Here is a 27,671-nt window from a genome sequence, read left to right as displayed (position 1 = left end):
GGGATCCCCATAAGGATAACAGCTGATCTTTCTATAGAAACTCTTCAGGCCAGAAGGGAATGGTAGGACATACTTAAAGTGATGAAAGAGGAAAACCTACAACCCCAATTACTGTACCCAGCAAGGATCTCATTCAAACATGAAGGAGAAATCAAAAGCTTTACAGACAAGCAAAAGCTGAGAGAATTCAGTACCACCAAACCAGCTCATCAACAAATACTAAAGGATCTTCTCTAGACAGGAAACCCAGGAAAGGTTTATAAACTCGAACCCAAAACAACAAAGCAAATGGCAACAGGATCATATTTATCAATAATTACCTTTAATGTAAATGGGTTGAATGCCCCAACCAAAAGACAAAGACTGGCTGAATGGATACAAAAGCAAGACCCCTATATATGCTGTCTACAAGAGACCCACTTCAAACCAAGGGACACATATAGACTGAAAGTGAAGGGCTGGAAAAAGATATTTCACGCAAATGGAGACCAAAAGAAAGCAGGAGTAGCAATACTCATATCAGATAAAATAGACTTTGAAACAAATGCTGTGAAAAGAGACAAAGAAGGACACTACATAATGATCAAAGGATAAATCCAAGAAGAAGACATAACAATTATAAATATATATGCACCCAACATAGGAGCACTGCAATATGTAAGGCAAATGCTAACAAGTATGAAAGGGGAAATTAACAGTAACACAATGATAGTGGGAGACTTTAATACCCCATTCACACCTATGGATAGATCAACTAAACAGAAAATTAGCAAGGAAACACAAACTTTAAATGATACAATGGACCAGTTAGACCTAATTGATATCTATAGGACATTTCACCCTAAAACAATGAATTTCACCTTTTTCTCAAGAGCACACGGAACCGTCTCTAGGATAGATCACATCCTGGGCCATAAATCTAGCCTTGGTAAATTCAGAAAAATTGAAATCATCTCAAGAATCTTTTCTGATCACAGTGCAGTAAGATTAGATGTCAACAACAGGAAACACTGAGGTGGAAGAAGAACAAGCTGGAATCAAGATTGCCGGGAGAAATATCAATAACCTCAGGCATGCAGACAACACCACTCTTATGGCAGAAAGTGAAGAGGAACTAAAAAACCTCTTGTTGAAAGTGAAAGAGGAAAGTGAAAAAGTTGGCTTAAAGCTCAACATTCAGAAAATGAAGATCATGGCATCTGGTCCCATCACTTCATGGCAAATAGATGGGGAAACAGTGGAAACAGTGTCAGACTTTATTTTTTTGGGCTCCAAAATCACTGCAGATGGTGACTGCAGCCATGAAATTAAAAGATGCTTACTCCTTGGAAGGAAAGTTATGACCAACCTAGATAGCATATTGAAAAGCAGAGACATTACTTTGCCAACAAAGTCTGTCTAGTCAAGGCTGTGGTTTTTCCAGTGGTCATGTATGGATGTGAGAGTTGGACTGTGAAGAAAGCTGAGCACTGAAGAATTGATGCTTTTGAACTGTGGTGTTGGAGAAGACTCTTGAGAGTCCCTTGGACTGCAAGGAGATCCAACCTGTCCATCCTAAAGGAGGTCAGTCCTGGGTGGGTGTTCATCAGAAGGACTGATGCTAAAGCTGAAACTCCAATACTTTGGCCACCTCATGTGAAGAGTTGACTCCTTGGAAAAGACCCTGATGCTGGGAGGGATTGGGGGCAGGAGGAGAAGGGGATGACAGAGGATGAGATGGCTGGATGGCATCACCAACTCGATGGACATGAGTTTGAGTGAACTCTGGGAGTTGGTGATGGACAGGGAGGCCTGGCGTGCTGCAATTCATGGGGTTACAAAGAGTTGGACACAACTGAGCGACTGACCTGAACTGAAAAGGAAAAAAACTATTAAAAATACAAATATAAGGAGGCTAAACAACACACTTCTGAATAGCCAACAAATCACAGAAGAAATCAAAAGAGAAATCAAAATATGCACAGAAACGAATGAAAATGAAAACACAACAACCCCAAATCTATGGCATTCAGTAAAAGCAGTGCTAAGGGGAAGGTTCACAGCAATACAAGCCTACCTCAAGAAACAGGAGAGAAATCAAATAAATAACCTAACTCTATATGTAAAGCAACTAGAAAAGGAAGAAATGAAGCACCCCAGGGTCAGTAGAAGGAAAGAAATCATAAAAATTAGGGCAGAAATAAATGCAAAAGAAACAAAGGAGATCATAGCCAAAATCAACGAAGCTAAAAGCTGGTTCTTTGAGAAGATAAATAAAATAGACAAACCATTAGCCAGACTCATCAAGAAAAAAAGGGAGAAGAATCAAATCAACAGAATTAGAAATGAAAACGGAGAAATCACAACAGACAACACAGAAATACAAAGGATTATAAGAGACTACTATCAGCAATGATATGCCAATAAAATGGAAAACTTGGAAGAAGTGGACAAATTCTTAGAAAAGTATAACTTTCCAAAACTGAACCAGGAAGAAATAGAAAATCTTAACACACTCATCACAAGCACAGAAATCGAAACTGTAATCAGAAATCTTCCAACAAACAAAAGCCCAGGACCTGATGGCTTCACAGATGAATTCTACCAAAAATTTAGAGAAGAGCTAACACCTATCCTACTCAAACTCTTGCAGAAAATTTCAGAGGAAGGTAAACTTCCAAACTCATTCAATGAAGCCACAATCACCTAATATCAAAACCAGACAAAGATGCCACAAAAAAAGAAAACTACAGGCCAATATCACTGATGAACACAGATGCAAAAATCCTTAACAAAATTCTAGCAAACAGAATCCAACAACATATTAAAAAGATTATACATCATGACCAAGTAGGCTTTATCCCAGGGATGCAAGGATTCTTCAAAATTCACAAATCAATCAATGTGATATACTGCATTCACAATTTGAAAGATTAAAAACCATATGATTATTTCAACAGATGCAGAGAAAGCCTCTGACAAAATTCAACATCCATTTATGATAAAAATCCTCCAGAAAGCATGCATAGAAGGAACATACCTCAACATAATAAAAGCCATATATGATAAACCCACAGCAAACATTATCCTCAATGGTGAAAAATTGAAAGCATTTCCCCTAAAGTCAGGAACAAGACAAGGGTGCCCACTTTCGCCACTACTATTCAACATAGTTTTGGAAGTTTTAGCCACAGCAATCAGAGAAGAAAAAGAAATAAAAGGAATCCAGATTGGAAAAGAAGAAGTAAAACTCTCACTGTTTAGGGATGACATGATCTGCTACATAGAAAACCCTAAAGACTCCACCAGAAAATTCCTAGAGCTAATCAATGAATACAGTAAAGTCTCAGGATATAAAATTAACACACAGAAACCCCTTGCATTCCTATATACTAACAATGAGAAAACAGAAAAAGAAATTAAGGAAACAATTCCATTCACCGTTGCAACGAAAAGAAAAAAATACTTAGGAATAAATCTACCTAAAGAAACAAAAGACTTATATACAGAAAACTATAAAACACTGATGAAAGATATCAAAGATGACAAAAATAGATGAAGAAATATCAGAGATTGGAAGAATCAATATAGTGAAAATGAGTATACTACTCAAAGCAATCTATAGATTTAATGCAATACTTATCAAGATACCGACAGTATTTTTCAGAGAACTAGAACAAATAATTCCACAATTTGTATGGAAATACAAAATACCTCAAATAGCCAAAGCAATCTTGAAAAAGAAGAATGGAACTGGAGGAATCAACCTGCCTGACTTCAGACTATACTACAAAGAAACAGTCATCAAGACAGTATGGTACTGGCACAAAGACAGAAACATAGATCAGTGGAACAAAATAGAAAGCCCAGAGATAAATCCACGCACCTATGGAAACTTTACCTTTGACAAAGGAGGCAAGAATATACAATGGAGAAAAGACAATCTCTTTAACAAGTGGTGCTGGGAAAACTGGTCAAACACTTGTCAAAGAATGAAACTAGAACACTTTCTAACACCATACACAAAAATAAACTCAAAATGGATTAAGAACTAAATGTAAGACCAGAAACTATAAAACTCCTAGAGGAAAACATAGGCAAAACACTCTCTGACATAAATCATAGCAGGATCCTCAGTGACCCAACTCCCAGAGTAGTGGAAATAAAAGCAAAATTAAACAAATGGGACATAATTAAACTTAAAAGCTTCTGCACAATGAAGGAAACTGTAAGCAAGGTGAAAAGACAGCCTTCAGAATGGGAGAAAATAATAGCCAATGAAGCAACTGACAAAGAATTATTATCAAAAACATACAAGCAACACCTGCAGCTCAATTCCAGAAAAATAAGCAACCCAATCAAAAAATAAGCCAAAGAACTAAACAGACATTTCTTCAAAGAAGACATACAGATGGCTAACAAACACATGAAAAGATGCTCAACATCACTCATTATCAGAGAAATGCAAATCAAAACCACAATGAGGTACCATCTCACACCAGTCAGAATGGCTGCTATCCAAAAGTCTACACACAATAAATGCTGGAGAGGGTGTGGAGAAAAGGGAACCCTCTTACACTGTTGGTGGGAATGCAAACTAGTACAGCCACTATGGAGAACAGTGTGGAGATTCCTTAAAAAACTGGAAATAGAACTGCCATATGACCCAGCAATCCCACTGCTGGGAATACACACTGAGGAAACCAGAATTGAAAGAGACACGTGTACCCCAATGTTCATCACAGCACTGTTTACAATAGCCAGGACATGGAAGCAACCTAGATGTCCATCGGCAGATGAATGAATAAGAAAGCTGTGGTACATATACACAATGGAGTATTACTCAGCCATTAAAAAGAATGCATTTGAATCAGTTCTAATGAGGTGGATGAAACTGGAGCCTATTATATAGAGTGAAGTAAGCCAGAAAGAAAAACACCAATACAGTATATTAACACATATATATGGAATTTAGAAAGATGGTGTAACGATGACCCTATATGCGAGAGAGCAAAAGAGACACAGATGTAAAGAACAGACTTTTGGACTCTGTGGGAGAAGGCAAGGGTGGGATGATTTGAGGGAATAGCATTGAAACATGTATATTATCATATGTGAAACAGATCACCAGTCCAGGTTTGATGCATGAGACAGGGTGCTCAGGGCCGGTGCACTGGGATGACCCTGAGGGATGGTATGGGGAGGGAGGGTCAGGATGGGGAACACATGTACACCCATGGCTGATTCATGTGAATGTATGGCAAAAACCACCACAGTATTGTAAAGTACTTAGCCTTCAATTAAAATAAATTTTTTAAAAAGATACATGCATCCCACTGTCCACTGCAGCACTATTTATGATAGTGGGGACATGGAAGCTAAATGTCCATTAACAGAGGAATGAATAAAGAAGATATGATACATGTATACAACAAAATATTACTCAGCCATAAAAAGAAATGAAATTGTGCCATTTAGGGAGGTGGATGGACCTAGAGACTGTTATACAGAGTGAAGTAAGTCAGAAAGAGAAGAACAAATACTATATAATATCGCTTATCTGTGGAATCTAGAAAAATGGTACAGATACGCTTTCTAGTAAAATGGAAATAGCGACACAGATGTAGAGAACAAACATACGGAGATCAAGGCAGGGAAGGGAGAGTGGGATGGATTGGGAGATTGGGACTGACACTTATACACTATTCATACTATGTATACAATAGATAACTAATGAGAATTGTATAGCACAGGAAATGATACTCACTGCTCTGTGATGACCTAAACAGTAAGGAAATCTAAAAAGGAGGAGATATATGTATATGTGTAGCTGATTCACTTTGCTGTACAGCAAAACTAACACAACGTTACCTGAAAGCAACCATCAGTTCAGTTCAGTTCAGTCGCTCAGTCATCTCCGACTCTTTGTGACCCCATGAATTGTAGCACGCCAGGCCTCCCTGGCCATCATCAACTCCCAGAGTTCACTCAAACTCATGTCCATTGAGTTGGTGATGCCATCCAGCCATCTCATCCTCTGTCGTCCCCTTCTCCTCCTGCCCCCAATCCCTCCCAGTATCAGAGTCTTTTCCAATGAGTCAACTCTTCACATGAGGTGGCCACAGTACTGGAGTTTCAGCTTTAGCATCAATCCTTCCAGTGAACACCCAGGACTGATCTCCTTTAGGATGGACTGGTTGGATCTCCTTGCAGTCCAAGGGACTTAAAATTAATTTTAAAAATAAATAAAATGTTTGAAACTGCCCTGGTCATACTTTGGACTAATTGGAACAGTGGACCACTTTCTCTACACTTCTGAGCTTCTTTTGCGACCCCATGGACTGGAGTCCACCATGCTCCTGTGTCCATGGGCTTTCCCAGGCAAGAATACTGGAGTGGGTAGCCATTTCCTTTTCCATGGGATCTTTAGGGACCAGGGATTGAATCCACTTCTCCTGCATTGGCAGGCGGATTCTTCACCATTGAGCCACCAAGGAAGTCTAAAGAAGTCTAAGGAACTGATTACACTGTTTGGAAATTCTACATTTGTGAACTGAATTCACTCAAGTATTCTTTCTTTCCCTGTTTGCAATGAATAAACAATGCTTATCATGTGTTAATGAAACAGCTTCTGAAAACGGTGAGATCCAGGAAGCCACAGACATGCAGTATCAGTGTTCTCTGAACTACATCTACTACAGCCTCACCATCAGAACCTGGAAGGCCCTCAATGCCACAGGAAGAAAGACTTAGTGGCTACTAGGTGCGCCAGACATCAAGCCAGTGGGATTTATGCATTAATACATTATTCAGAATATCTAATTCTCAAAAGATGAAAAAGACACATTTCCTGCCCTTGAGGAGTCTGCAAGGAAGGGCCTTACTCTCAACTAACTATATGAAAACAGATAAGGAAGAAACTTAACTGACATGTAAACTCAATGCTGGGTGAGTAGGGAGGCGAGTGATTCACTTTGACTAAGCAGATAAGGGAGTCGTTTCAATGGCTCTTGAAAGATGAGGAAACAGAAGTAAACAAGAGGAGAAGGAGTTCTCCTGTTTAAGGAGCCTCCTTTAACAACAAGCAGAAGTAACAGCCTGTGGACGTCCACAATGGTGGGCATGTGCATGGTAGGCTTGTGGAAAGGGGAAGATGTAGTTTGGGAACAAGGCATGAGAGATGGGAGGGAGGAGGCAGGGTTGTAAGGTGAGTGGGTGCCTTATCCTGCAGACCACAGGGAAACACTCACAGTGACTAGACATGGGTGTGAAACAACAAGCACTGACGGTATATATAGTACAAGGGAAGCCCCAATATATAGTACAAGGGAAGCCCCTATATATAGTACAAGGGAAGCCCCAATATACAGTGCAGGGAACTATATTCAGTATCTGTAATAACCTACAATGGAAAATCATTAGAAAAAAATATATACAATATCACTTATATGTGGATGCTTTCGAACTGTGGTGCTGGGAAAAGACTCTTGAGAATCTCTAGGACAGCAAGGAGATCCAAGCAGTCAATCCTAAAGGAAATCAACCCTGAATATCAATTGGAAGGACTGATGCTGAAGCTGAAGCTCCAATATTTTGGCCACCTGATGCAAAGAGTCAACTCATTGGAAAGACCCTGATGCTGGGAGGGATTGGGGGCAGGAGGAGAAGGGGATAACAGAGGTTGAGATGGCTGGATAGCATCACCAACTCAATGGATATGAATTTGAACAAACTCTGAGAGATAATGAAGGGCAGAGGAGCCTGGTGTGCTGCAGTCCATGGAGTCACAAAGAGTTGGACACGACTTAGCGACTAAACAAAAACAAATACATAGAATCCAGAAAAGTGGTACAGATGAATTTATTTGCAAAACAGAAATAGAGACAGAAGTAGACAACAAACTTATGGACACCAAGTGGGGTGGAATGCATTGGGAAACTGGGATTGACATATATATATTATTGATGTGCTAAATCGCTTCAGTCATGTCTGACTCTTTACCACCCTATGGACTATAGCCCACCAGGCTCCTCTGACCATGAGATTCTCCAGGCAAGAATACTGGAGTGGGTGCCATGCCCTCCTCCAGGAGATCTTCTCCACCCAGGGATCAGACCCACATCTCTTGTGTCTCCCTCACTGGCAGGCGGGTTCTTGACCACTAGCACCACCTAGGAAGCCCAGTACTATGTATAAAATAGATCACTAATGAGAACCTACTGTCCAGCAAAAGGAAGTCTACTCAATGCTCTGTGGTAACGGGAAGGAAACCTAAAGAAGAGGGGATATTTCTATACATAGAGCTGATTCACTTTGCTGTATAGCAGAAACAAACATGAAGTTGTTAATTCACTATACTTCAATTAAAAACAATGGGTGTGATGTGAGCAGAGCTCAGCTTTGCAACAACTGGTGCATATCAGGATGGGCTGACACAGACTCTCATTGAAGTGAGAACTCTGCCGCTTACAGGTCACAGTCTCCCCATTCTTCTCCCAGATTCAGCCTCATCTTTTCCATAAGGTAAGACACGGAACTCAACAATGCTGAGCACACGGGAGATGGAAAAAGTCATCCAGACCACAGACTCTTGCTCGCTGCAATAGCAAGCCCTCCTTGGAGATTAAAAAGGCAGTGACCTCCTTCTTACCTGGAGTCGTCCAATTGCCACCAGGCAATATTTACTGCCTTGTCCCACATCGGCATCTTCTTCAGGTATAGTCATTCCTGAAATGAAAGATGCCAGAGTCAGCAACATGTCCAGGGTGACTTGAAAAGATGTACAGGTGTCCATTTTACTTACATGATCAAAAATGTAGATCCACCGTGGACCCTCCAGGGTCTAGGAAGTCAGTCAATGAATTAACCAGTCCTTTGCTCATTTCCTGGAGAAGGAAATGGCAACCCACTCCAGTACTCTTGCCTAGAAAATACCATGGACGGAGAAGCCTGGTGTCCATGGGGTCACAAAGAGTTGGACACGACTGAGCGACTTCACTTTCACTTGCTCATTTCCTGCTCAGCTCTCTGCTTGATGTCTTTTGATAATCTGTTTTTCTAAGATTTTTTTTTTTTTTTTTTTGGTGTGGACCATTTTAAAGTCTTTATTGAATCTGTCACACTATTGCTTCTATTTTATGTTTTGGCCCTGAGGCACGCAGGATCTTTCACATGGGATCTTTTTTAGTTGAAGAATTCGAACTGCTCATTGCAGCCTGTCCGATCTTAGCTCCCTGACCAGGGATCGAACCTGCACCTCCTGCACTGGAAGGTGAAGTCTTAACCACTGAACCACCAGAGAAGTCCCGCTTTTGATAATTTCATGGCACATTATCATCAGCATCTATGGAAGATGCTGAAAACTGAAGGAAGATGAAACAAATTATTCATGTATAAATTTGCAAAACTTGGCTAAAACACTTGGTTTTAAGGGAAAGTTTGGTAAGGAGTATATACAGACACTTCAAATTATGGAGTGGGTTGCCATTTTTTTCTTCAGGGGATCTTCCTGACCTAGCGATCAAACCTGCGTCTCTTGGATCTCCTGCATTGGCAGGCAGATTCTTCACCACTGAGCCAAGCTCCATCTCAGCCTGCATTAAAACTGAGGTCCAAAAGGGTATGATATAGTCCATCGCATGCTGTGAGGCTTGAATGAGAGGACTGTGGGGAACCTCCCTCAGCCCAAGACCCAAATATCAGCTTCTTTTTCACTTCCCTGACTTTACTCCCCAACTGCTGGTAGCAGGTATATTTGTGGGGTTCCCCAGTGGCTCAGTGGTAAAGAATCCACCTGCCAATTCAGGAGATGCAGGAGACACAGGTTCGATCCCCTGGGTTGGGAAGATGCCCTGGAGGAGAGCACAGCAACCTACTCCGGTATTCTTGCTTGGGAAATCCCATGGACAGAGGAGCCTGGTGGGCCACAGTCCATGGGGTCACAAAGATCTGGACATGAATTGGGCGACTGAGCACACATGCACAGTGTATTTATGGACAAAGAGAACAGTGGGTTCAGATACACTTTTGCCACACTAAGGATGAAGGTGCTATGCTACAGGCCAGAACAGAAAGCAGAGGAGACAGTGAGTGGTGGGAAGAATCCTTGAATCCAGTCAGGATGAAAAAATCATGTTTTTCTGTTCTACCCTGTGGAAGGAGGGATTCTGCAGGGCGAGGCTGTCACTGGCTGATCCCTGAGACCATCTGCCTTTAGCATAATGCATTTAGCATAATGTACTCTTTATACACTTTCTAATATATATTATACATACATATATATATATATGACATACTTTTTATACACTTAAAGGACTTGTATCTTTGGCTCCCATTAAGTCTTCTCTGCACGTCTAGGCTGATGCACCTTCTTTTTTTTTAATTTTTAAAATAATTAGATTTTTTTCTTTATCAACTGTACCACGTAGCCTGTGGGATCAGTCAATGAATTAACCAGTCCTTTGCTCATTTCCTGGAGAAGGAAATGGCAACCCACTCCAGTACTCTTGCCTAGAAAATACCATGGACGGAGGAGTTGTTCATTTGCTGATTCATTCTTCACCCCACCAGTGTTGTGTGAGAGCTTTTGTATATTTTAAAAAGTAGTCACACATGCTCTTTATGTACCTTCTATCAAGACTTGAAGTTCGATTTCCTTGAGACTACTTTGATCAATGAAATAAGTGGAAGTGATGCTCTTTGGCTTCTAGACAATGAGCCCCAGACATTGTGGAGCAGAGGCAGGTCATCCATATTGCACCCTGTCTCCACCCCTAGCCCACAGAATCTGAGTATAATAAAATGGTGGTGGTTTTATCAACAAAATGCAAGCGTGTGTGCTAAGTCGCTTCAGTCATGTCCGACTCTTTGTGACCCCATGAACCGTAGGCCACCAGACTCCTCTGTCCATGGGATTCTCCAGGCAAGAATACTGGAGTGGGTTGCCACGCCCTCTTCCAGAGCATCTCCCCAGTCCAGAGATCGAACCTGCATCTCTTACATCTCCTGCATTGGCAGGCAGGGTCTTTACCACTAGTGCCACCTGGGAAGCCCTGTTTTATCATCAAAATAAAATGTCTCAATTAGAAGCTGCATCAGGAATTCTCCAGTGGTCCAGTTAAGACTCTGCCTTCCAGTGCAGGGAGCTTGTGTTCAGTCTCTGGCCAAGGAACCAAGATCCAACAGGCTACGTGGTGCAGTTGATAAAGAAATAAATGTTATTATTTTTAAAATTAAAAAAAAAAGAAGGTGCATCAGCCTAGACGTGCAGAGAAGAAGACTTAATGGGAGCCAAAGATACAAGTCCTTTAAGTGTATAAAAAATACATCATATATATATGTATGTATAATATATATTAGAAAGTGTATAAAAAGTACATTATGCTAAATGCTGGCTGGACAAGCTGAAATCAAGATTGCTGGGAGAAATATCAATAACCTCAGATATGCAGATGACACCACCCTTATGGCAGAAAGCAAAGAGGAACTAAATAGCCTCTTGATAAAAGTGAAAGAGGAAAGTGAAAAAGCTGACTTAAAACTTAACATTCAAAAATCAAAGATCATGGCATCCAGTCCCATTTCTTCGTGGCAAATAGATGGGGAAACAATAAAAACAGTGACAGACTTTATTTTCTTGGGCTCCAATATCACTGCAGTTGGTGACCAGAGCCTTGAAATGAGAAGATGCTCCTTGGAAGAAAAACCATGACTGACCTAGACAGCATCTAGAGCAACCTAGAAAGTAGAGACATTACTTTGCTGACAAAGGTCTATCTAGTTAAAGCTATGGTTTTTCCAGTAGTCATGTATGGATGTGATAGTTGGACTACAAAGAAGTCTGAGTGCAGAAGAATTCATGCTTTTGAACTGTGGTGTTGGAGACGACTCTTAATCCCTTGGACTGCAAGGAGATCAAACCAGTCAATTCTAAAGGAAATCAGTCCTGAATATTCATTGAAAGAACTGATTCTGAAGCTGAAGCTCCAATACTTGGGCCACCTGATGGGAAGAACTGACTCACTGGAAAAGACTCTGATGCTGGGAAAGATTGAAGGCAGGAGGAGAAGGGGATGACAAAGGATGAGATGGTTGGATGGCATCACCAATTCGATGGACGTGAGTTTGAGCAAGCTCTGGGAGTTGGTGATGGACAGGGAAGCCTGGAGTGCTACAGTCCATGGGGTCACAAAGAGTTGGACATGACTGTGTGACTGAACTGAACTGAAGTGTATAAATTGGCTCCTTTGTAAGAATGCATTTTAATACACCAGCTAAAATTATGTTACGAGAGGGACTGAGGGCAGGAGGAGAAGGGGATGACAGAGGATGAGACGGCTGGATGGCATAACTGACTCGATGGACATGAGTCTGAGTGAACTCCGGGAGTTGGTGATGGACAGGGAGGCCTGGCGTGCTGCGATTCATGGGGTTGCAAAGAGTCAGACAGGACTGAGTGGAACTGAACTAAACTGAATTTGGCTTTGCAGAAATGAAGTGGAAAGTTGTAACTTATTAAATAAATAGTTTTGGTCTTAATGTGGGCAGGTAATCTTTAGTTGTGAATGAGAGCCAATTAAGTGTTTGTGAAATATCCAGAAAATTCTTCAGTAAACCCAAACTTCCTTAAAGAAATTTATTTATGTGCCTGTCTCAAGGTTCTCCTCAGGATGCTGGGCTCAGTTTTCCCATGGAAGGGCTGGCGCCTGAAACACTGGGGCTGAATATTTGCATAGGTGGCTCTGACACAAGCCCATGAGCAGCTGTAGGGACCCCAGGGCCAAGGAAGCTGTGATCATCACTGCTCAGACTACCAGGGTCCGGAGGAGGCTGTGGGTGACCACAGGAAGGTAGGGGTGGGCTCTGGCACCAGCTGGCGGGAAGGATTCAGGATCAAGCTCTCACATGCTTTTCTGACCAAAAGCCTCTGACAGGGAAGTGATGTGTAATCTCCAGATTATCATCCAGATATCTGGATGTTCTCTATTTTCCATACGTTTGGGTAATACTCTCAAGTAACAGATGATCTTTTAAAATGGTTTTGACGGTCAGTACTCATCAATAAAAAGACAAATATAGCCCCAGTTAACAAAAGGGCAAAGGATGTGAACATTACTCCAAAGGAAGTATACAAATGGTTAGTAAGCATATGGAAAGATACTCAACATCGCTAGTCATCAGGGAAATGCAAGTCACTACCATAATGAGAGTACTTCATATCCATTAGGATGGGCTACGATTTTTTAAAAATGCAATAACAAGTGCTGGTGAAGATGCGGAGAAACGAACCATCATATACTGCTGGTGGGAATGTAAAATGGTGCAGTCGGTTTGGAAAACGATCTGGCAGTTCCTCAAAGGGCTAAACACTGAGCTACCATATACCCCAGAAATTCCACTCCTAGGTGTGCACCCGAGAGAAATGAAAACATATGTCCACTAACATATGTCCATGTAGACATAGATGTTCACAGCAACAACAGCCCCAAAGTGGAAACAACCATGATATCTGTTAAGAGATGAATGAATAGACAAAATGTGGTAGATCCAGATACTAGTATATTATTGGGCAATAAAAAAGAAAATACTGACACCTGTTACAATATGGATAAATCTTGACAATATCATGCTAAGTGAAAGAAGTCCATCACAGAAAGTCACATATTACATGAGTCTATTTATGTGAAATGTCCAGAACAGGTGATTCCGTAAAATCAAACAAGTAGATTAGTGGTTGTCTAGGATTTGGGGGGAAACAGGAATAACTGCTAACTGCTAATAGGTGTGCAATTTCTTTCTGGGATAACGAATATATTTTAAAACTAACTGCAATGATATACTTGTAAAACTATGTGAATACACTCCAAACCACTGAATGGTACATTTTAATTTGTACACTTTGTGATACATGAATTATATTTCAATGAAGCTGGTGTATAAACAATATTTTGAAAAAAAAAGGGGGGTATAAATAAGGGGAGTAAAAAGCTACCTACCAAAAGAATATAAAAAAATGATGTCTTGGTATATTTCTGGCCAGCCTTTTTGAATCAAATTTAGAAGACTATATGATACCATTTTTTATTTTGGCCACACCATGGGGATAGATATGGGGACAGAACCCATGTCCCCTGCAGTGGACACACAGAGTAAACCACTGGATCTCAGGAAAGACCCTAGAAAACTATAGATAAATAAAAAGATAAACATTAAAATTAACCTTGATTACAGTACAATCCTTACGTCCTTTACTGTGTGTATATGTGTGTAATAAAATATCTTTTTTTTTCTTATATTGTTTTATAACCTGCTTTGGAAACTTTTCAGCTTACTGAGAAACATTTATGTGTTTTCATCTTTCCTCTGTATGGCTGTGCTGTGATTTCTGTAACCCCATCTCTCTGATACTAGTGCATTTTATTTTCCCCCAGTTTTTCACACGCACAAGAAATACAATCCCATGCATCCTTCTACATAGCATCTTAGAGCATATCAATGATTTCTTTAGCATATAAATCCTTGGAATGAAACTGCCATCTCAGAGAGTATACATGGTATTTTATTATTAGTTATACTTGCTTTTCTTTGAATATATATTTGTTTTCCATTTGGTCTTTTATGGACAGCCTGCACACAATTTTGCAATACAAAAGTTCTGTTTGTGGGTTTTTTCCTCATTTATTTAAAAAGTTTTGTGATGTATTAAGAATATAGGTGGGTCTCTCACAGACTTAAAGAATGAGCTTATGGTGGCTGGGGCAGGGGGAAGGATGGGGGAAGAGATAGGGAGTTTGGAATGGGCATGTGAACACTGCCGTATTTAAAACGGATAACCAACAAGAATTACTGTGTACAGCACAGGGAACTCTGCTCAGTGTTATATGGCAGTCTGGATGGGAGGGAAGTTTGGGGGAGAATGAATACATGTATACGTATGGCTGAGTCCCTCTGCAGTCCACCTGAAACTATCAATACACTGTTAACTGGCTATACTCAATACAAAATAGTTTTTTTTTTTAAAAGAATATATGTGGGTCTCATTTAAGTTATTTTTTATGTTTTTCTTTCCTTTAAAGTGTTTTCTTCATTTATTTCTACAGCATTATTAAAGTATAGATCATCAAAACTGTCAGTTTTAACTCTTGTTTTTGCCTTTGGCGGTCATTCTTTGAAAAGTACAATCTCTACCCCAAGATCACGTAAAATATTCACTCATATTTTCATATAGCACTTTATAGTTTCACATTTACCTTTAATAAATCTTAAATTTTTGATATGCTGTATCTCATAGTTTTACAAATGATCAGTTGTCCTCAAACTGCGCACTACTTTTTCCTTTTGAAAATGCTTCCCTCATCAAATACCACATTTCTTTTTCTTTTTCTTTTTTTTACTTTTACTTTATTTTGCTTTACAATACTGTATTGGTTTTGCCATACATTGACATGAATCCACCATGGGTGTACATGAGTTCCCAATCCTGAACCCTCCTCCCACCTCCCACTCCATATCATCTCTCTGGATCTTCCCCGTGCACCACCCAAGCATCCTGTATCCTGTATCGAACATAGACTGGTGATTCATTTCTTACATGATAGTATACATGTTTCAATGCCATTCTCCCAAATCATCCCACCCTCTCCCTCTCCCACAGAGTCCAAAAGTCCGTTCTATACATCTGTGTCTCTTTTGCTCTCTCGCATAGAGGGTTATCATTACCATCTTTCTAAATTCCATATATATGTGTTAGTATACCGTATTGGTGTTTTTCTTTCTGGCTTACTTCACTCTGTATAATAGGCTCCAGTTTCATCCACCTCATTAGAAATGATTCAAATGCATTCTTTTTAATGGCTGAGTAATACTCCATTGTGCATATGTACCGCAGCTTTCTTATCCATTCGTCTGCTGATGGACATCTAGGTTGCTTCCATGTCCTGGCTATTATAAACAGTGTTGCGATGAACACTGGGGTACACGTGTCTCTTTCACTTCTGGTTTCCTCAGTGTGTATGCCCAGCAGTGGGATTGCTGGGTCATAAGGCAGTTCTATTTGCAATTTTTTTAAGGAATCTCCACACTGTTCTCCATAGTGGCTGTACTAGTTTGCATTCCTACCAACAGTGTAAGAGGGTTCCCTTTTCTCCACACCCTCTCCAGCATTTATTGCTTGAAGACTTTTGGATTGCAGCCATTCTGACTGGCAAACACCACATTTCTACTTGGGTCTGTTTTAGGTCTTTTATGTTTGTTCAGTAATTGGATTTAGAAAGTTCATTGGTCACATCTTAATTAGTTAGGCTTTAAAAGATATTTTCACATATCATAAGGCAATTACTCCCAAGTACTGTTAATGAAAATTTTATTAGCTACTTTTATATTTAGTGAACTACACAAATCTCAGAATTAACTTTCTTTTAAAAGAAATTCCACTGGGACAGTTATTAAAATTGTATTAAACATATAGATTGGTTTAGAAAAAACTGAAATCTTTGTAATACTAAGCCTTTATATCAAAGAATACACAACTCTCCACTTAGCTATATTCATACATAATTCACATATTAGTTACATTCATATCCCTCAATATTATTTTGTAGTTTAAGAAACATTTTGCATTTCATGTTAAGGTTACTAACATGCATTTTAAAGTGTTGCTATTTTTTAAATTAATTTATTTTAATTGGAGGCTAATTACTATACTGTAGTGGTTTTTGCCATACATTGACATGAATCAGCCATGGGTGTACATGTGTCCCCCATCCTGAACCCCCCACCCACCTCCCTCCCAATCCCATCCCTCAGGGTCGTCCCAGTGCCCCGGCCCTGAGAGCCCTGTCTCATGCATTGAACCTGGACTGGTGATCTATTTCACATATGGTAATATACGTGTTTCAGTGCTGTTCTCTCAAATCATCCCACCCTCCCCTTCTCCCACAGAGTCCAAAAGACTATGCTTTATCTCTGTGTCTCTTCTGCTGTCTCACATATAGGGTCATCATTACCATCTTTCTAAATTCCATATATATGCGGTTAATATACTGTATTGGTGTTTTCCTTCCTGACTTACTTCACTCTGTATAATAGGCCAGTTTCATCCATGTCATTAGGACTGATTCAAATGCATTCTTTTTAATAGCTGAGTAATATTCCATTGTGTGTATGTACCACAGCTTTCTTATTCATTCATCTGCCAATGGACATCTAGGTTGCTTCTACATCCTGGCTATTGTAAATAGTGCTGTGATGAACATTGGGGTACACGTGTCTCTTTCAATTCTGGTTTCCTCGGTGTGTATGCCCAGCAGTGGGATTGCTGGGTCATACGGTAGTTCTATTTCCAGTTTTTTAAGGAATCTCCACATTGTTCTCCATAGTGGCTGTAATAGTTTGCATTCCCACCAACAGTGTAAGAGGGTTCCCTTTTCTCCGCACCCTCTCCAGCATTTATTGTGTGTAGACTTTTGGATAGCAGCCATTCTGACCAGCGTGAGATGGTACCTCATTGTGGTTTTGATTTGCATTTCTCTGATAATGAGTGGTGTTGAGCATCTTTTCATGTGTTAGCCATCTGTATGTCTTCTTTGGAGAAATGTCTGTTTAGTTCTTTGGCTCATTTTTTAATTCAGTTGCTTATTTTTCTGGAATTGAGCTGCCTGAGCTGCTTGTGTAATTTTGAGATTAATTCTGTCAGTTGCTTTGTTTGCCTTCATCTTCTCCCATTCTGAAGGCTGTCTTTTCACCTTGCTTACAGTTTTCTTTGTTGTGCAGAAGCTTTTAAGTTTAATTAGGTCCCATTTGTTTAATTTTGCTTTTATTTCCATTACTCTGGGAGATGGGTCATAGAGGATCCTGCTGTGATTTATGTCAGAGGGTGTTTTGCCTATGTTTTCCTCTAGGAGTTTTATATTTTCTGGTCTTACATTTATATTTTTAATCCATTTGAGTTTATTTTTTGTGTATGGTGTTAAAAAGTGTTCTAGTTTCATTCTTTGGCAAGTGTTTGACGAGTTTTCCAGCACCACCTGTTAAATTCAGTTCAGTTCAGCTCAGTCACTCAGTCGTGTCTGACTATGACCCCATCAACTGCAGCACAACAGGCCTCCCTGTCCATCACCAACTCCCAGAGCTTACTCAAACTCACGTCTATCAAGTCGGTGATGCCATCCAACCATCTCATCCTCTGTCATCTCCTTCTCCTCTTGCCCTCAATCTTTCCCAGCATCAGGGTCTTTTCAAATGAGTCAGCTCTTTGCAGCAGGTGGCCAAAATATTGGAGTTTCAGCTTCAGCATCAGTCCTTCCAATGAACACCCAGGACTGATCTCCTTTAGGATGGACTGGTTGGATCTCCTTGCAGTCCAAGGGACTCTCAAGAGTCTTCTCCAACACCACAGTTCAAAAGCATCAATTCTTTGGCACTCAGCTTTCTTTATAGTCCAACTCATATCCATACATGACTACTGGAAAAACCATAGCTTTGACTAGATGGATCTTTGTTGGCAAAGTAATGTCTCTGCTTTTTAATATGCTGTCTAGGTTGGTCATAACTTTCCTTCCAAGGAGTAAGAGTCTTTTAATTTCACGGCTGCAATCACCATCTGCAGTGATTTTGCAGCCCCAAAAAATAAAGTCAGCCATTGTTTCCACTGTTTCCCCATTTATTTGCCATGAAGTGATGGGACCGGATACCATGATCTTAGTTTTCTGAATAGTTGAGCTTTAAGCCAACTTTTCACTCTCCTCTTCACTTTCATCAAAAGGCTCTTTAGCTCTTCTTCACGTTCTGCCAGAAGAGTGGTGTCATCTTCTTAAAGAGATTCTCTTTTCTCCACTGTATATTCTCGCCTCCTTTGTCAAAGATAAGGTGTCCACAGGGGTGTGGATTTATATCTGGGCTTTTTATTTTGATCCACTGATCTATAGTTCTGTCTTTGTGCCAGCACCATACTGTCTTGATGACTGTTTCTTTGTAGTATAGTCTGAAGTTAGGCAGGTTGATTCCTCCAGTTCCATTCTTCTTTCTCAAGATTGCTTTGGTTATTTGAGGTGTTTTGTATTTCCATACAAATTGTGAAATAATTTGTTCTAGTTCTGTGAAAAATACCATTGGTAGCTTGATAGGGATTGCATTGAATCTACAGATTGCTTTGGGTAGTATACTCATTTTCACTATACTGATTCTTCCGATCCATGAACATGATATATTTCTCCTTCTATCATGTCATCTTTGATTTCTTTCATCAGTGTTTTATAGTTTTTTATATATAAAGTGTTGCTATTTTTATAGATGAGTATTCTTTTCACATTTTATTTTCCAATGTGTTACTGATTTTATTAGTGTTTTATAAATGGCTTTGTACCCAATTCTCTAAAATATTTTTAGATTTGATTTATATTTTAGGTAATCATATTATCTGCAAGTAATGTTAATTCTATACTTTTCTTTCTTTTCTCCCTTTCAAGTAATTATGCTTTACTTCTTTTTCTTATTTTAGTGCCTGGAGTAAAAATTCCAACACAAATGCTGATTAATAGAGGTAGTAGTGAACATTCCTCTTATATTCTTCATTTTGATAAAAACCCTTCTAATATTTCACCAGTCTGTAAGATATTGATTACTGTTTCAGATATTTATATTGTCTGCACTAAGAAAACATATTTCTATTATTGGCTTATAAACACTTATTTAAAAACATTAATAGATAAAATTAATTCACTCCCCTCCATTAATTAATTATATTAAAAGATCTCTTAATATTAAACCATTCAAGTAGTCTTATAATTAATAAATATATAATTTGATATGCTAATGTTGTATTTAGCACCTGTATGTTCATAAATGAAGTTGGGTTCATTGCTTTCCTTTTTGAAGTGCCCTTGTCAGGTTTTGTATTAAAGTTTTGGGAACTTTAAGAAACAAAGTCAAACACTTGTAAGTGTTTAAATAATTTGCTCATAAAATCTTGAGGCCTGGCACCATTGGGAGAGCTGTACTTTGTTCTTGAAAAAATAGCTTTTTCAAGTTATTGCCTAGTTTTGATTTCCTCTCATTAAAAAAAAAAAAAGACCTTTCTTTGATTCAATTTTCCCAGAAATTAACTTTCTTCCCAAAGATTTTAACATGTATAAATTTAAATTATGCACACTATGTTTATAAGGTTTTAAACTTTCTTTGATAAATCTCTTTACCATTAACATGCATTTATTTTCTTTTTTAAAAAATAAGGATTAGACTTATTAGAAGTTTTCTCTTTTACCAGTCTTTATTTATCTACTCATCTCACACACTAGCAAAGTAATGCTTAAAATTCTCCAAGCCAGGCTTCAACAGCAGGTGAACCGTGAACTTCCAGATGTTCAAGCTGGATTTAGAAAAGGCAGAGGAACCAGAGAACAAATTGCCAACATCCGCTGGATCATCGAAAAAGCAAGAGAGTTCAATAAAAACATCTACTTCTGCTTTAATGACTATGCCAAAGTCTTTGACTGTGTGGACCATAACAAACTATGGAAAATTCTTAAAGAAGTGGGAACACAAGACCACCTGACCTGCTTCCTGGGAAATCTGTATATAGGTCAAGAAGCAACAGTTATAGCTGGACAAGGAACAGCAAACTAGTTCGGAATCGAGAAAGGAGTACATCAAGGCTGTATATGGTAACCTTGCTTATTTAACTTACATGCAGAGTACATCATAAGAAATGCTGAACTGGATGAAGCATAAGCTAGAATCAAGATTGCCGGGAGAAATATCAATAACCTCAGATATGCAGATGACACCACCCTTATGGCAGAAAGCAAAGAAGAACCAAAGAGCCTTTTGATGAAAGTGAAAGAGGAGAATGAAAAAGTTGGCTTAAAACTCAACATTCAGAAAACTAAGATCATGGCATCTGGTCCCATCACTTCATGGCAAATAAATGGGAAACAGTGGAAATAGTGAAAGACTTTATTTTGGGGGGCTCGAAAATCACTGCAGATGGTGACTGCAGCCATGAAATTTAAAAGACGCTTGCTCCTTGGAAGCAAAGTTATGATCAACCTAGGCAGCATATTAAAAAGCAGAGACATTACTTTGCCAACAAAGATCCATCTAGTCAAAGCTATGGTTTTTCCAGTAGTCATGTATGGATATGAGTTGGACTATAAAGAAAGCTGAGTGCCAAAGAATTGATGCTTTTGAACTGTGGTGTTGGAGAAGACTCTTGAGAGTCCCTTGGACTGCAAGGAGATCCAACCAGTCCATCCTAAAGGAGATCAGTACTGGGTGTTCATTGGAAGGACTGATGCTGAAGCTGAAACTCCAATATTTTGGCCACCTGATGCAAAGAGCTGACTCATTTGAAAAGACCCTGATGCTGGGAAAGATTGAGGGCAAGAGGAGAAGGGGATGACAGAGGATGAGATGGTTGGATGGCATCACCGACTCAGTGCAGATGAGTTTGAGTAAGCGCTGGGAGTTGGTGATGGACAGGGAGGCCTGGCGTGCTCCAGTCCATGGGGTGCAAAGAGTCAGAGTTGAGTGAACAACTGAACTGAACTGAACTGATTTATTTACAGTTGAAGTATAATTACTTTACAATGTTGTGTTAGTTTCTGCTGTACAACAGCATGCATCAGCCATATATGTACATATATATCCCCTCCCTCCTGAGCCTCCTTCCCATCTTCTCCATCCCATCCCACCCCTATAGGTTTTCTTTTACCAATCTTGATGAATAACTATTATCAACAGGATAATAATTTTGTTTTCTAATTTAATCTTTTTCATTTATATTTGTTCATTAATTCTATCCTTTTAGTTTGCTCATGTTATTTTGTTATTCTATTTTTGTAAGTTAAATAAATTCTATTTTCATAAGTTAAATTCCTAATTCATAAGGCAAATCCTAGTTTTCCCACATTTAATAAGAAAAGCACTTCAAACCACAGCTTTCCTATAAGCAGTGTTTTGGTCACATCCATGAAGTCTTGATATGGAATGGGGCCATAGTTTTTAATTACAAAATAGTCTGTAATGAGAGTTTAATTTTGATTTCCACCCTTCAAAGATAGGTTTCTTTGCACAAAGGTAGTAGCTGGTTTACCCTTTCATAAGGACATAAGTCGTACTGGATTAGGGACCCACACAACACCAGTATGATCTCATCTTAACTTAATTACATCTGCAAGGGCTCTACTGCCAAATAAGGTCACATTCTGAAATACTGGGCTTCAACCCATGAATTCTGTAGGGAACTCATTCCAACCCATAACACCTCTGTGAATGTTCTACGTGTTCATTTTTTAACATATAGGTTAGCCATGACACAGATCTAACATGTGAACTGAGACACCCCCTTTCTGTACCCAAGACAAGCATCACTAATCACTAATATATAATGCCATATTTCCCCCCTCCAAGTTATTTTATCCATCTATTCATTCATTCATTTGGCTGCATCAGGTCTTAGTCACATGTGGGATCTTCTGATGTGATGCACAGCCTCTCTAGTTGTGGCAAGTGGGCTCCAGAGCAGGTAGCTCAATACTTGCTGTGTGTGGGCTTAGTTGCTCTGAGACATGTGGGATCTTAGTTCCCTGACCAGGGATCAAACCCTTGTCCTCTGACTGGCAAGGTGGATCTTGTACCACTGGACCACCAGGGGTACCCTCCCACCAGTTACTGAAAGTGAAAGTGAAGTCGCTCAGTCGTGTCCGACTCTTTGCGACCCCGTGGACCTATGTAGCCTACCAGGCTTCTCTGTCCATGGGATTCTCTAGGCAAGAATACTGGAGTGGGTTACCATTTCCTTCTCCAGCGGATCTTCCCAACCCAGGGATTGAACCAGGGTCTCCCGCATCAGAGGCAGATGCTTTAACCTCTGAGCCACCAGGGAAGTCCTACTCTAACCTGGAGTTTTAACCACTGGACCACCAGACCAGTTACTGAAGCAGACACAAAACAGTTCATCAAAGCAGGCCATAAAATAAAACCTGTTTGCTGCTTCTATTTTCTTAGCTTAGTGTTTTATTACAAACGTTCACAAATTCTTTCCATAGCAATGACTAAATAACAGTGTTAAACAGCGGTATTAGTAAACCTGGGTTCCTTCTAGGTAGGTTCTGCAGGGTGCATAAGCAGGAGATGGAAGAGAAACTCAGTCACCAAACACTCACTGGGGCCCCTCTATGATCTAAGCCCTGTGCTCAGTAGCTTAAATAATATAGCAATGCATATGATCTGGTCCTGTCATAAGCAGCAGAGACAAACAGATGCAAAATATCTATAACAAGAAGTACCATGTGACACACCTCTTGGCTGGGAAGTTGTTGGCAGAATACTCCTGAAGGCTTTATAGCCAAGGGTTCATCAGAGTCGGGTGTGTCTCTGTGTCTGGTGGGACCAGCGTTGGCCAGAGAAAGATGTCTCTGGGGATGTGTCAGGGGAAGGAGGTGTCTTAACAAGTCTAGCACAGTTCCTTTACAGCATCACAGTTCTGAGTCCCATGCAGTCAAGGCCAAGGCACCAAATAAGTAAGAAAAAAGCCTACAAAAGCCACCTCCTCCGAGAACAAATTTATATTTATCAGTCTCAGCAAACCAAAACAAGGTCTCTACTAGCCCTAACAGAGATCCCAAAGTCATTCACTACAGTCTGGGCACTTCGCTCTCAGGAAAGGCTGTCAGCCCCTCTCACAGTCTATTTCATTCCTTCTGCCCATGGTACCAACAAGTTACTACTGGTCTAGGCCAGTAATCCTCAATCTTTTTGGCAATGGGGATCAGTTTTGCAGAAGACAATTTTTTCATGCAAGGCAGTGGGGATGGTTTCAGGACGATTCAAGCCCATTGCATTTATTGTGCCCTTTATGTCTGTTAGTATTACATCAGCTACACCCCAGATCATCAAGCATTAGATTCCAGAGGTTGGGGACCCCTGGTCTATACCATGAAGGATGGCGTGGCATGCGTGCTCAGTTATGTCCAACTGTTTGTGATCCCATGGACTGTGGCCTGCCAGGCTCCTCTGTCCATGGGATTTCCCAGGCAAGAATACTGGAGTGGGTTGTCATTTCTTCCTCCAAGGATCTTCCCAACCCAGGGATTGAACCTGCATCTCCTGTATTTGCAGGCGGATTCTTCACCACTATGCCACCTGGGACATCAATCAGCTCCACCTCAGATGATCAGGCTTTAGATCCCAGAGGCTGGAGACCCCTGGTTTAGATGAGAAAGGATGAGAACCAGAAATCTGTGATTGGACAGCACAGTATAAAAAGAGACACCTGGAAAGAATGAAGTTATTTACCAGCAGGTGAATTTGAAGACAGGGAATCCTTACGGAGCATAAAAAGGAACAAACAACAACCACACACACAAAAACAATAGCCACAGGGAGACAGCAGTGAGCTGAAAAACCTTGAGGACACCTTTGAATTATCTTTTCAATTCTCATCCAGCTCTAGACTTTTGTCAAGCCAACTCTGAATTATTAGGGGAAAAGACAAGAGCATGTTCTGGGCCCCTTATGTAAGCAGATGAGAAATTCTGTGCGATGAAAGATAATACAAACAAAACGAGAAGAGAAACAATAGCCTGGAAGAAAAGATTTGCAACATACAGTAGACAAAGGTGTAATATTCATAATATTATAAAGACACCCTACAAGTAATGGTAACCCACTGCAGTACTCTTGCCTGCAGAATCCCAAGGACAGGGGAGTCTGGAGGACTACAGCCCATGGGTCACAGAGAGTCGGCTATGACTGAGCAACTAACATCTGGACAAGTAAATAAGGAAACCACAAATCACTCCACAGGAAAATGTGCATATATACCATGGACAAGCAACTCACAGTAAAGTACAGATAGTCGATATATCCAGAAAGATGCTCGATTTCACTGATGAAGACATCCAATTTAAAATATATCATCTCCCCTCACCCCCCAAAATACTTATCAGATTGGCAAAACTTACAAAAGAATGAAAACATTCAGAGCTGGGAGGAGAGGGGAAAAATGGACCCACTTGCAATCTGCCTTGTAAGGTAATTTGATAACATCTATTAAAATGTACTTGCATCATCTCATTCCACTTCTGAGACCATCCTGCAGAAACGGAAGTGCTCATGGGAAAAGAATCATGTGCAAGGACATCCACTACGGTACTCTTTGCAAGAGCCCCAAACTGAAAACAATCTTCAAAAAATTTTTTTGATTTATTTTTAATTTTTGGTCATACCTTTCAGTATGTAGGATCTTAGTTCCCTGACTAAGGATTGAAGCTGTGCTCCTTGCATTAGAAGGTGGTCTCAACAATTGGACTGTCAGAGAAGTCCCTGAAAACCATTTTAATATTCCAATTTGGGGAGCAGCTGATGGAATACTATGCAGTCATTTAAAAGAATTAAGTAGGTGAAAATGAAGTCACTCAGTCGTGTCCGACTCTTTGCGACCCCATAGACTGTAGCCTATCAGGCTCCTCTGTCTATGGGATTTTCTAGGCAAGAACACTGGAGTGGGTTGCCATTTCCTTCTCCAGGGGATCTTCCTGATCCAGGGATCAAACCTGGGTCTTTGGCATTGTAGGCAGACACTTTACCATCTGAGCTACCAGGGATTGCGCCGTTTAAGTACTAACTTGGAAACATTTATGATGCCCATGAAAAGTTTAAAATGTCTAGAATAGAACCCACTCCAGTGTTCTTGCCTGGAGAATCCCAGAGACAGTGGGCCCCTGTCTATGGGGTCACACAGAATCGGACACGACTGAAGCGACTTAGCAGCAGCAGCAGCAGAATAGAACCAGGGTGGAAAGGGAGACTTCTCTTTTACTTCAGAATACATTAAAATTTTTTTCAAATGGGTTTTCAGTGGACTTCCCCAGCAGTCCAGTGTTTAAGACTTTGATTTCCAATTCAAGGGGGTGTGGATTCGATTCCCTGGTTGGAAAACTAAGATCCCACATGCCTCATGGCCAAAAATCCAAAACATAAAAACAGAAGCAATATTGTAACAAATTCAATAAAGACTTTAAAAAAGGTTTGCAACAAAAAAATCTGTTAAAAAATGGGTTTTATACATCTGTATAGAATGGACTTTTGGACTCTGAGGGAGAGGAAGAGGGTGGGATGATTTGGGAGAATGGCATTGAAACATGTATACTATAATGTAAGAAACGAAGTGCCAGTCTATGTTCGATGCAGGATACAGGATGCTTGGGGCTGGTGCATGGGGATGATCCAGAGAGATGATATGGGGTGGGAGGTGGGAGGGGGATTCAGGATTGGGAGCTTGTATACACCCGTGGTGGATTCATGTAAATGTATGGCAAAACCAATACAGTATTGTAAAGTAAAATAAAGTAAAAATTAAAAAATAAATAAATTTTAAAAATGGGTTTTAGGTGAATTTTATTTTTTAATGTTTTATAGACTTCTAAATTTAATAAGATGGGCTGTTTCATAGTAATAATAATAAAAAATGATTAAGGAAAAAGGCTGGCCTGTGATGTTTGTATTTAAAAAGGTGGGCTTCACACACCTGGGGAATTTTCCCAGTTCACACCTCATTCTCCAACCATGTCAGAAACATGAACATGTTGTACTTAAATCCAGCCTTTAGAATCCTGCTCCTGATTACCAAATTGAAGGAAAATGCACATGATGATGCTGGATGTTTAATTGTCAAATATTTGGCAGAGATGCAACATTTATTTCCAAATTAACTGCCATTGAATCATGAAAATTAACACGCCATCTTCTTGTGCCTAAAGGGAAGGCTGTAAATGAGTATTTCTTGTATAAACTTGGACTCAGAAGATAGACCTTCATTTCCAGAAGGGCGTCATCTATAAACAAAGGGCTAAGGGCCTGTAACAATAAAGCCACACTGGGGTCCAGCAGGATGTCAGGAAACAAGAAATTAGGGGGCACAAGGACTGCCCTTTCCAAGCCTGAGTCTCACCAGGGGTATAGAGAGGAATGGGCCACAAGGCTCCCCTAGTTTTCCTGCCCACCTCGAGACTCTTGAGTCCCTATTATCTCCCCCTGACAGAAGAGGGATGTCATTGGAAAGCAGTGGACTGTTTTCCAAAGGAAGCTCAGCAGACTGACCCTCTCATTCTCTTGGTGGCTTAGCTGTGGCTCTTCCCTGCTATCTTTAGCTTTCAGTTATAGAAAGTTCAGGCTCAGATGGTAAAGAATCTGCCTGGCAAAGTAGGAGACTCAGGTTCAATCCCTGGATCGGGAAGATGCCCTGGAGAAGGGCATGGCAACCCACTGCAGTATTCTTGCCTGGAGAATCCCCACAAAGAGTTGCCTGGTGGGCTACAGTCCATGGTGTCACACAGAGTCAGACATGACTGAAGGGACTTAGCATCCAGGCACATACAAAGTTCAGAAATAAATGGCATGCTTCACTGATTGACTTCTCCCCCATTTCTAGCTCCTAGAAGCTATAAATCCTCACTGGTGCAGAACTTGCATCTAAAAGGTAGGGCTGTGTCCAACAGCCCACCTGTCACCCATCCCTGCTCTGGGGCTACACTGTCTTTCCAGCTTCTGGTCACAATACTTCTGTCTTGGGCAGGCTGGGCACTGGCTAGCACCAAGAGTTCTGCCATGATGACAACTCACCACGCATTGTAGTCAGTCCCCCAGTAACACTCACATCCTGATTCTGCTGTCATTTCTCACCACCATCAGTGTCT

General features: G+C 40.3%; 1 protein-coding gene across 8 annotated transcripts in view; it reads right to left on the bottom strand.

Annotated features, from left to right (window-relative positions):
• Nucleotides 1-27,671, bottom strand: part of ARNT2 (aryl hydrocarbon receptor nuclear translocator 2) — a 190,387-nt gene that overhangs the window by 46,053 nt on the left and 116,663 nt on the right. For all 8 annotated transcript variants that reach the window (XM_042234958.2, XM_060401377.1, XM_027956965.3 and 5 more), the window contains 1 exon segment: nt 8,630-8,706. In XM_042234958.2, the coding sequence (XP_042090892.1) occupies nt 8,630-8,706 (77 nt within the window).

The sequence above is a fragment of the Ovis aries genome, chromosome 18 (genome assembly GCF_016772045.2).
Source record: "Ovis aries strain OAR_USU_Benz2616 breed Rambouillet chromosome 18, ARS-UI_Ramb_v3.0, whole genome shotgun sequence".
NCBI classification, from domain to species: domain Eukaryota; kingdom Metazoa; phylum Chordata; class Mammalia; order Artiodactyla; family Bovidae; genus Ovis; species Ovis aries.
The sequence above is the reverse complement of the archived record's forward strand: the minus strand, read 5'-3'. Positions and strand labels throughout refer to the sequence as shown.